Source organism: Diaphorina citri, unplaced genomic scaffold (assembly GCF_000475195.1).
Source record: "Diaphorina citri unplaced genomic scaffold, Diaci psyllid genome assembly version 1.1 scaffold17, whole genome shotgun sequence".
In the NCBI taxonomy this organism is placed as follows: domain Eukaryota; kingdom Metazoa; phylum Arthropoda; class Insecta; order Hemiptera; family Psyllidae; genus Diaphorina; species Diaphorina citri.
In genome coordinates this window covers 345,339-357,157 of record NW_007377455.1, presented here as the reverse complement: position 1 = coordinate 357,157, position 11,819 = coordinate 345,339, and the positions used below count along the sequence as shown (strand labels likewise).

The following is an 11,819-nucleotide window of genomic DNA, read 5'->3' as shown; positions in this document are numbered from 1 at the left end:
GAAGAGAAAGTAAGTAACATTGAGACAAGGATAAAGAGAAAGGAAAAACGAGGAGGAAAGGAGGATGAGAAGGAGACAGGTAAGGAAGAGAATGAATGAATTCAGAATAATTACCAGACATTTCCCAGAATTCTCCAAGGAATATGATCAGCCTTCATGAAAGAAATGAAAGAAAAAGAAATTATACAGGATGCCATTGATCATCTCCTGTGTAGTTCCTGATGGTACCTATAATAAAATTTCGAAATAATTTGGAGAAAACTAATGAACCAACATGGAACTAATTTACATGTTGAATCACTATTAGGGATAATCTAGTTATCTAGTATCTTCCTATTTTCCTTTGTTTACCTAGAAATTCAAATGGTTTTCGATATCCGCAAAATAAATAATATAGTTGAATGTAATCTATAGAAAACCAAAATCCATAGTGATTTTTCTTTATAACTAAAGATGAAACACCCTATCAGAAATAGACGTTCCATTGAACAGTACCTACTAATATAAATTGGAATTTGCTAGGTGCTGAAAGCTAAAATAATACCCAGAATGACTCTCCCGTCTCTGAACACAATCTTCCCGATATTTTTCAGAAAATAAAGTAGAATAAAGTAGGCGTGCGGATCTGCTCCCTTGAGTCCCTGGAGTTCATTGTAAACATCGTAAATATGTAAATAAAGTTTATAATGATAAGTATGATAAATAACGGTGGGACTATTGATTCTGCTGACAAATTCTGCTTACGACATCGATGGTTTGGAAAATTTCACAACATACGAAAGGCGGTGGGAGTGTTTCGGGAACTAATTCTATTAACGAAGGAATCGAGTTCTTGCTAATACAGTATGGGGTGACATACTGACATTTTATTCGTGGAAAGTGGGTAGGTAGCTTGGTAAAGACGCAATAACTACGTACTTATGTATCTAAGAGAAAAGTGCGTCCGATTACAAAGTTGCTCGTTAGTAAGGTACGAGTATTCGAGAACAACCTATCAGTTCCTTCTTCTCCTCCTCCTCCTCCTCCTCCTCCTTCTCCATCTTCTTCTTCTTTTTATACCTTAATTTGCAATTTGAGGGAAAAAAAAACTATCCAAAAATATCTATTCTGAAATCAGTATCTGTGTGCTCTTCAGTTAATTTTAAGACATTCTCTCATCCACACTGTAAATTGCATGCAGTATCTAATAATAAAAAACTTGCAGACGATTCTTGCGGTGCCAAAGGTGTTGAGGAGTGCTTTTCAAGATAAATATGATAAAAGCGAAATGTAGGTACCTCTCTACAGTTTGTGACAAAAGTCATCGAGTTGGAAAGGAGCTTGAGAAGAAAAACAGTCTAGGGCCACAAGGATATGAAGAAGACTTTGTATATTTCTATGGAAGTAACAGGTAAATGAAAACTCTAAGAAAATTCCCACTTTGTAAAACTGGACTTCTAAGAAAAGACCCACTTTTCTAATCTCCATTTCTTTGAAAAATGTGTTTCCTTTGCCCGTCAATTAACGTTTCCTCGATTAAATTTTCCTGGAACGCTCAAGATAAGATTTTGATAATTGTTGGACCCCGTATTTCATTAAACCCACTAGCCATGAAACATGCTTATATTCTAAATTTCAATCCGATAGAAATTGCGACAGAACTAGGAAAATTTACACTCTAAATTCAAAATTCATTTTTACACATTTCTGACCTACATTTGCTATCTAGGTACTTTGTTGCAATAGAAATCGGTGGTTTACACCAACAAGATTGATGGTAACACTAAATTACGTACGAGTAAGTACACTCACATCGGTAGTACCTAGAGAGTTATTTACTAAATGGAAAAAGTGGATGACTTCAGACAGAATAAAACCTGTGTATACTAATGTGTTTATTATTATTAATATTATTGTTATTATTTATAAAACTAGATGACATAGAAAAAAATCTCTTCTAAATTTGAAGAACCAAATAGGGTTTCTATGACTTCTACCGAGTTCTACCGCTGAATAGCGAGGGATATCCTTTGAGTGAGGAAGACAGCGGCCGTTCTGTGAGCTAAAGTTGGGCGTTGTGTTTTATTTTGACAAGCCCTGTACATAACACAGGATGTTCATAATGATACAGTGGAATTAACTTGATTATTGTAATGATGGTTTAATATCACATTTATTGTTTCCGCTCCATTGTTCGTATTCGAATGATATTGGGTATTAGAACTCATTTTATTGCAAGTTAGGTCTGGCGCTTCAATTTCATTGATACCGGGGGTGTTTTATTAAATTATCTTGTTTAGTCCTGCTGAATTCCTGTTGTATTCCCTTCGGGGAACCTAAATTTTAATCTTAATACCAAATAAAATTCCGTGCGATTTCATCTCCTGAAAAATCTGCCACATGTCGTTCAAAACAGGGTATTTTATTTGGTGATGAAAAGTAACATCGGAATAAAGCGGATTCTTGTATATCTGACCTTCACTGACATTGTAAAAGGAAATTAGCAGGGAGGATCTAAACTTTAATTAGGTCTAAATCGTTTCATGAACACAGAAATGACATTGTGACTTTACTCCTCTGGGCAAAACAGTAGTTTAAACATAATTAGAATTGAAAGACCCTTTCCATCTCTGTGATGGAAAGCGGGCCCGTACATAATTACTGAACAGCCACGCTAGCACCTCAGCTAATGTAGCATTATCCCATCAGAAACAAAAGTGGAAAGGAGATATTATCAGTGGCGTAGCGTCCATAGTCTATGCCAATCCATGAAGAGCATGGATGATGGAAATTAGTACCCTACACGCCTTACACTTGAATTTAGACCACGCTACGCCACTGGATATTATGAATGAAAGAGGGTAGAAGAGGGGAAAACGTGGAATGAGTAGAGGTGAGGATTAAATTTTTGAGCTCGAAATATCACATTTGATCCCCTAGAATAAATTCAAGTAATAATTATTGCGAGTTTCAATTTCATATTTCAAAAATATAATCTTGTATTTTTCCATTCCCGTACAAACGTCCAAAGGTGAAATCATAAGTTTTTTTCAAAACCTTGGGCTCCAACACACAACCCAAAAACTGACAAAGGGTTTTCCGAGAATTTGAGTGTTTGCAATGGAACTTTAGGATACCTATCTCCTTATCTATGAGTACCTTAATAGAATGGATTTTTTAGAGAACCCTTTTTAAAAGCTTTTTTTAATTCATCATTATTCCCGTAAGTTGTTAAATTGGAATTATAAAAAGAAAATATAACATGATAAGTTCCTATACCTTGGTGATATTAAGATTGTAAATTATAATTTTATTCAATTATTTTTAACGATATTGAATGACGAACAATAAAATATTCATTGGGAATTTACATAATTTCGCAGGATACCAATTTACCAATATTGAATACTTGAATAGGTAGGTTTGCTGTTTCTAAGCATGTTGCCAAATTTCACTCGGATGCTCTTTGATGGAAGATTATTATTAACGTACAGTCCTTATGATTTTCCATTAGAAATTCCGTTTGTCTTCACACTACGCTAAGACTAATGGAAAATACATTAGCATAATTTCATCTCCATCATAACTGAGATAATATTAGAGTAGTAAAGGCCTAATGTGCATTTGCATGGTTGCATTCCAAACAAGCTGACTTACCTACTTACTTGAGTACAATTTTGTAGCCTTTAGTCCTAATTATACCTTCATTGAGAGCTTATTTCACCGTCCATTTTGATTAGTTCATGTTTGATTAATTCAGTGCTGAAAATCATTAGCATTGTACCAATCAATCTTTATCAACTAGGTACCTATGTATATTTATTTTTATCCTGTCATGGATTAAGAAAATAACAGTAAAATCTGAATATCTTTGTTTTATTTTACGTTACGGTGCACTTGTACTTTTACAGACCGTATTACGTATTACAAAAGGTATGGAAATGCATGTACCTGGGTACCTGGGTAGGTAACATGGTAAGACCATGGAATTTTGACGTTGCAATATTATCAGAAGTAGAGCATGTATTGTAGGTATGTACAATATACAAATTTACAAACATACAAGGGTCAAACATTGTGATTAAATTTTCTTGCATGATAATCCAGTGCTTAAGCCATAGACAATAAAATACCCAACTTACGGAAGTGGCCAAGAATATTATAGATTTAATCTTTCAAAACTCACTGTTTAGATGGATTAAATCTTTCAAAATTCACTGTTTAGATTTTAAGTGCAGGACCAATGTTTTCAATTTTCACGTTTTCAGTCTTAATCTAAATCTAGTATAAAAGAGGTATTTTCAAATTTTAATTCCACTAACCTAAATACTTCCTGGAAATGTAGTACATGCAATCCTCTATAATCTGCAGGTCGAATTCCATAGAAACTTTTCAGTTTTCAGACTTACCTCAAGAATTACCTGTCTTTAAATAAACACAGAAAACTAAATTTAAACTAGATTTAGATGAGCAATCTGTATATTATGCTGTGACCTACTTTATCTTACTACATAAATACTAAAAAAAGAGAGAATAATAAATAAATCTATGTATGTTAAATCAAGGAGTAGAAGTTATAATATAAATTAAAGTTGATACCCATACACATTATTGTAACTAAAAAAAGAGAGAATAATAAATAAATCTATGTATGTTAAATCAAGGAGTAGAAGTTATAATATAAATTAAAGTTGATACCCATACAGCATACACATTATTGTATTGTAGGATGATCGATCTTAGTAAAATGGATATTAATGATTTAAACTTATATATTTTTTGCAAAATACCATCTCTTATAAGTAATTATAAGCAATAATCCAGGTAGATACAGGGATCTAGGTAGGTATGTATCTGCATAATAATGCTTAATTCAGGTATAAAAATAAATTCTCCTCAAATTTTAAATTTGTTAAGTTGGCGTACTCTCATAAAATATTTCGTGTGATTTCCAAGTAGCTAACTTTCAAAGTAAGTAAGTACCTACCTACCTAATACTAGCTGTTTGGAATTCAGATCATAAAAAGAATACTTTTAAAACTTTGAAGAGGGGGAAAAAATGATGAACTGCAAATTCTAACATCCCCCTACCCCCTAAATATTATTTCTTAAATAAAGTCGGATACAGTGTCCACATTTATTTTGTGGATATATATTTTTTTTTTTTTTTTTTACATTTCTTGCAAAGAAGTACCTATGAAAATGGCATTAATTCATTTTCAAAACCTACAAATTATACCTTAGGTATCTACCATGTACGTACCCTATTTTTCATTTCAGCTCCAGATTTAGAATTTATTTATTTTTAGATTAGATATAGGTAGGTATACATTTGATTGTTTTTATTGTTATTTGGGCATCAGGAAATGGTTATGTATGCCTATAAAAAATTAGGTGGAAAGAAGAAAGAAAATGAAAAGAGGAAAAAGAAGAACTGTCGACCTCATTTCGAACTCCCATAGATAATAAGAAACACCTTTTAGCTCTTTTCTACAGTTCTTCCTCTGATTTTCTTATTCTCTTTCTTTTTCTTATTAAAAAGTTGACTGTAAATTTGTTGTCTGCATAATAAATGATTTATGGACCCCATAAAACACGAAGTTTTGTTTCCCAAATCAAATTTGCAAGATGCTTTAAAGAGAAAGTGAACTTGCTCACTTTCCAAAGGATTAAAGAGTTTCCATGTTTTCTTGGAAATACTAAGGTACAGTGTCAGACGAGAAAAAAGCAAGTTCAAATAAACTTTTCCATCCAAGTGATGATCATTTGCAAAAACTTACTTTGTTCCATCATTATTTAAAACTTTTTAAAGCTTCTATGAGAGTACATCCTTTAATAGCAATGGGTCATTCTAACGAATTTAGAAAGGTTTCCTAACACCTGATGTATTTATTAAGGTATGAAGATGGAAACTCATACTAAATCCTATTAATTTCCTGTTTTCTTTTTGTTTCAGATTTCCAACATATATTCTAAATTTTTAATAAATAGATAATACCTATATAACATTTGAAAATGCATACGCTTAAATACCTAATTTAAATTAAAATAATTAATCAAAAAATAAAATAATAGATAATAATAATAATAACAACAGTAATAATCCTTATAAAATATCTACCTCCTTTACATAAATAAGTCAAACTTTTATCTATAATTTCCTACATTTATTAATATTATAAATAACAATTTGTATGTAAATTTCACGGTGCTGCTCTTTGTCATATCCACCTTCCTTTTGTATTTATTTCAAATTAATCAGTGGTTTTTGATTTGATAAACAATTTGCAAAAAGTCATAACTTTGTAATAAAACCTAGTAGGAATTACAGTTATATGAATTTAATTAAAATCTAATCTGAAAGAGCAAAAAAGGCGACAGTCCACTAATGACTAATTTATTAGAAATTGAAGCCTATCAATTTATTAATTGGAACAGAGACAATACCTAATGATCAGCCTTCATGAAAGAAATGAAAGAAAAAGAAATTATACAGGATGCCATTGATCATCTCCTGTGTAGTTCCTGATGGTACCTATAGTAAAATTTCGAAATAATTTCGAGAAAACTAATGAACCAACATGGAACTAATTTACATGTTGAATCACTATTAGGGATAATCTAGTATCTTCCTATTTTCCTTTGTTTACCTAGAAATTCAAAGGTTTTCGATATCCGCTGGATATATATTTTTTTTTTTTTTTTTTACATTTCTTGCAAAGAAGTACCTATGAAAATGGCATTAATTCATTTTCAAAACCTACAAATTATACCTTAGGTATCTACCATGTACGTACCCTATTTTTCATTTCAGCTCCAGATTTAGAATTTATTTATTTTTAGATTAGATATAGGTAGGTATACATTTGATTGTTTTTATTGTTATTTGGGCATCAGGAAATGGTTATGTATGCCTATAAAAAATTAGGTGGAAAGAAGAAAGAAAATGAAAAGAGGAAAAAGAAGAACTGTCGACCTCATTTCGAACTCCCATAGATAATAAGAAACACCTTTTAGCTCTTTTCTACAGTTCTTCCTCTGATTTTCTTATTCTCTTTCTTTTTCTTATTAAAAAGTTGACTGTAAATTTGTTGTCTGCATAATAAATGATTTATGGACCCCATAAAACACGAAGTTTTGTTTCCCAAATCAAATTTGCAAGATGCTTTAAAGAGAAAGTGAACTTGCTCACTTTCCAAAGGATTAAAGAGTTTCCATGTTTTCTTGGAAATACTAAGGTACAGTGTCAGACGAGAAAAAAGCAAGTTCAAATAAACTTTTCCATCCAAGTGATGATCATTTGCAAAAACTTACTTTGTTCCATCATTATTTAAAACTTTTTAAAGCTTCTATGAGAGTACATCCTTTAATAGCAATGGGTCATTCTAACGAATTTAGAAAGGTTTCCTAACACCTGATGTATTTATTAAGGTATGAAGATGGAAACTCATACTAAATCCTATTAATTTCCTGTTTTCTTTTTGTTTCAGATTTCCAACATATATTCTAAATTTTTAATAAATAGATAATACCTATATAACATTTGAAAATGCATACGCTTAAATACCTAATTTAAATTAAAATAATTAATCAAAAAAAACATAGGTCTTCTCGGTGTATGGAAATAAATACACACGGCGTTCCACGGTTCGACAGGCGTGTATTGATATCAATACCCGTTACGAGTACAAGTCAGAGTAAGTTCACAAACGAGCAGATACTAAACTTGTGTTTGCTATAAAATATTTACAATGCCAGAAATGCTTTTGTGATGAGAGAGAGAGAGAGAGAGAGAGAGAGAGAGAGATAGAGGAAGGAAAGGAGAAAAGAGACATTGTGACAACAGAAGAGAGAAAGAGAAATGGATAAAGAAAATGAAAAGGGCGAGGGAAAGACGGTGGTGTAGTGAGAGAGAGAGAGAGAAGGAACGCAGAGGATAAAAGAAAGGGGAAGAGATAGATATATTATAACGATACATGAGAGAGATGTGCTTAGAAGGAGAAGAGTAAGAGGAGAGCATGAAGAAAGAGGAGAGCAAGAAAGGAAAGGAGATAGATCAGGAAACATTGAATTAAATGACAGAGATGACAAATATATTTAGGGATGTAAAATATACACAGATGTACATAAAACAGGGATGCGAAAATATACAGGGAGGTACCACAATTCTTACTAAAATTTTCCATGAAAAACTTCAAAATTTTGTATTTCACACTTCTCAAAATTTATGACTTGCCTAATGTTACAGAAAACAACCTAAGAATTGCATAACCTGCAATAACAAAATTGGAAAATTGATTTTCAATATACATTTGGGTAGCGATAAATAGGCACTTCAAAAATTACAACAACAAACTTTGATTACGATCAATAAACTTTGATTAGTAACTCCCATTGTTGATTACTTATTTATTGACAACATCCACCCTGTAAGTATAATAAATCTACGTATACAATTACATAGGAATAGCAAATTATACAAAAAATGTTAGTAAAGAGATTTAGTGACACAGAAGTGTGAAGGGAAAGGAGAAAATTAACCCCAAGACACAACGGGAGTTGATAGATGGCAAACGGATTACTATGAGCTTAGATAAGATGATAAAATACAGAACTAGATACAACATTTTTTATATCATTTGCTATTCCTGTGTAACTATATACGTAGGTTTATTATTTTTACAGGGTGGATGTTGTCAATAAATAAGTAATTAACAATGGGAGTTACTAATCAAAGTTTATTGATAGTGATCAAAGTTTTCAAAGTTAACACACGATAAGATGGTGAAAGAAATACAGAGGTAGGAACTTGGAATTTTCATACAATGGTAAATTAAACTAGATGTAAATTTTTATAATATAGGTGTGTATTAAAAAAAAAAAAAAAAAAAAAATCAAATCCTCAACAACAATGTAGAGAGAATAAAATTGAATTTTCATATGGAAACATATTTGTTTAAAAAAACTGATATAATTCTAATCCATTAAAATCTGATTTTTTTTTTCCTACAAATAAAATTCACTTATTTTATATGTTTTGTAATAAAATTGTCTCGACCGGTACACTACAATGTTGAAAATGAATACTGGCTCTGAGTACTCATTGCTGGAGCCTCTGAACTTCACATCAAATATTTCATACAACTTCAACGACACCAACGTAATATCAACTGGTAATAATAATATTAACTACACAACCTTCATCAAGTTGTACGATGACAGTGAAGATGAACCTGAAAATTTCACTCTTTATTTAAATCAAAGTAACGATATTTCCATCCAAGAAATCCCCGAGAAGAACTATTGGGCGCTTATACTGATTTGGTTCCCGATTCTCACCATTTTTGGTAACATTTTGGTCATCGCCAGTGTGTATAGAGAGAGAACCCTGCAGACTGTCACCAATTATTTCATAGTCAGTTTGGCTTTGGCAGATTTGCTGGTAGCTGTCGTTGTGATGCCGTTTGCAGTGTATGTTTTGGTAAGTGTAACCATATTATTATTTTTTTTCTTATTTTTCAGAGTAACCTTGTACCTCCCTATGTAAAGCTTAAAACTCTTAACTATACTTATAGGTACTCTATGTTCGTCTTTTGCATTATCTCTTTCCAAAAAAGATTAACAATTTTACAACATGGCTCTTTTTATTTTACGTCCAAGACTTCAAATACTACTTTAAACTCTTCTTCCTCTTTTATCTCATTAAGTGAGCTGTTATCCCTTCCTTAGACTCTTCTATTCTTTTTTTACGAGCTGAACTTTTTTTGTGGGGAACTTCAGAAAGTTGTCAGCGCTTTTTTTAATGACTTTATTTATAAATAAAAGAGAAATGCATTATTATAGTTATGTATATTGCATCCAACACAGTCAACTTTTTCTAATTTCATTGCACAAATCAAGTTTGAAATTAGTTTTGAAAAAAAAAAGACTAATATTTTTTCAACTATTTATCCTCTCCCTGAGGAAAATTAATCTATGGGTGGAAACTCATGGATTAATAGAAAAAATTCTTTCCATTCTAAATCATTCAGATTAAAATGAACGTTTGATTGAATTCACTTTTCAAAACGAGAAACTCTTACTGAATTTTTTCTCAAAATGATAATAAATACATAGTTCAAGTTCTTGGAATGTCCTTTTTCATACTGCATTTTTCCGTCAACTCTAAAAATCTATGAAAGTATAAACTGTAAAACCTATCTATTCTTTTTCTAAATTTTAACAAAAACAATTTATGAATTAAAATAAAAAAAGTTATGCGTCCGGGGTGTATACTCGTATAGTAATTTTATTCATTTATATCGAACTATACATATTTTCCTAGTTAGGTACTGATTTTATTCAAACAATTCTTTCAATCCTTATCCTCTAATAAATAATTATCCTTTCTCCTTTTTCTCTCCCCCCCTTTCTCTTCCCGCTTCTCTGAGAAACTGTAAGTAAATAAACAACTCTCGTTTAAGGTTCTTTTTGGAGAAAAAATTGTTCGTGATTAAAACGCATTTGGAAAGTTTTTTTTCTGTTTAGTTGTAAAAGATAAGTAATCAACAATGGGAGTTACTAATCAAAGTTTATTGATAGTAATCAAAGTTTTCAAAGTTAACACACGATAAGATGGTGAAAGAAATACAGAGGTAGGAACTTGGAATTTTATACAATGGTAAATTTTATTAAACTAGATGAATAATTAGATACCTTCGCCGAGGGCTCTAATTCTAGGCGATAAAAAAAAATGCACTCCATGATGAGAAGAAAAAAGTACCTATTTATACCTATGAGGAAATGAAGTAGAGTTTTGCTTAAACCTTAGAATTCAATGTAGGTAATCATAAAACAATTCCCAGTCTGTTACTCAGGGTTAACGCTCTGATAATGAGGAAAGGAAAGGAGGAGGTATTAATCAATATGCAAGAAGTGTTAGACAAAATTAAAAGTAAATACTTGACAAATAAATTAAAATGTGAAATATCCAAATACATAGGACGAGAGGTTGCAAATAATGATGCTGATACTTGTGAACTGGGGAATGGGAGGAGGAGAAGAAGAAGGGGTACAAGGAGAAAGAGGAGAACGTGGAAGGAGAAGAAGGAGGTAAAGGGAGAGAACAAAATGCACAGAGGAAATTATTCCCTCTGATGTTACTACATCTTCAGTGCCCTAATTTATCTGAGAGTCTATTGGGTAAAGTCAACAATCCTTTTCAATACAGAGAAAACTACAGGAATGAAATTTCTACCTGATAGACGAAACTTTGAGGACGAATTGATCCTATAAAAAAATATGAGCTCACTAAAAGTAAAAAATGAAGAGAAAAACAAAGAGAACCAAATTGAACTGAGTACCATTTTTCCCCTCTCTTGAAATAAAATTGTTGCTATCATTTATGCATGGTGTTTATTCTATTCTCTTTATACTTTTTTTTTGTCTAAAAGCTTGTATTTTGTATTTTTCAGCGAGTGGTACCTAATACCTACAGTATTTTGTTTTGGAAAGTAGGTACACGTAGAAGACGGAGGTTATATCGAAATATTAAAGAGTACCTTGTGTGGTTTAACATTTAACAGTTAATAATTCAATCCGAGGACTTTGAAAGGTGAGGTAGGTAATTAAAATGTATATAAAATCTCTTTCATCTATTTCGTGTGGCAATAAATAAATAGTAAAGTGTGTGTGTTTTTGGGTTTGCCAAACACTAGCTAACCTTTACCTATCACCTATCGTACCTATGTGATTTCGCGATTATGTTCGCGGATTTGGCGATTATGTTCGCGGATTTGCCGATAATGTTCGCGGATTTCGCGATTATGTTCGCGGATTCCGCGATTTTGTTCGCGGATTTG

The 11,819-nt window shown here is 31.7% G+C and overlaps 1 protein-coding gene across 1 annotated transcript in view; it reads left to right on the top strand.

The window, feature by feature from the left end:
- The first annotated feature begins 8,926 nt into the window (after positions 1–8,926).
- The window catches only part of LOC103507761 (dopamine D2-like receptor), a 71,858-nt gene continuing 68,965 nt past the window's right edge, over positions 8,927–11,819 (top strand). Inside the window, exon 1 of the mRNA XM_008472271.3 lies at positions 8,927–9,460. Coding sequence (XP_008470493.1) covers positions 9,050–9,460 — 411 coding nt within the window. The 5' untranslated portion in view covers positions 8,927–9,049. The remainder of the gene's footprint in view (positions 9,461–11,819) is intronic.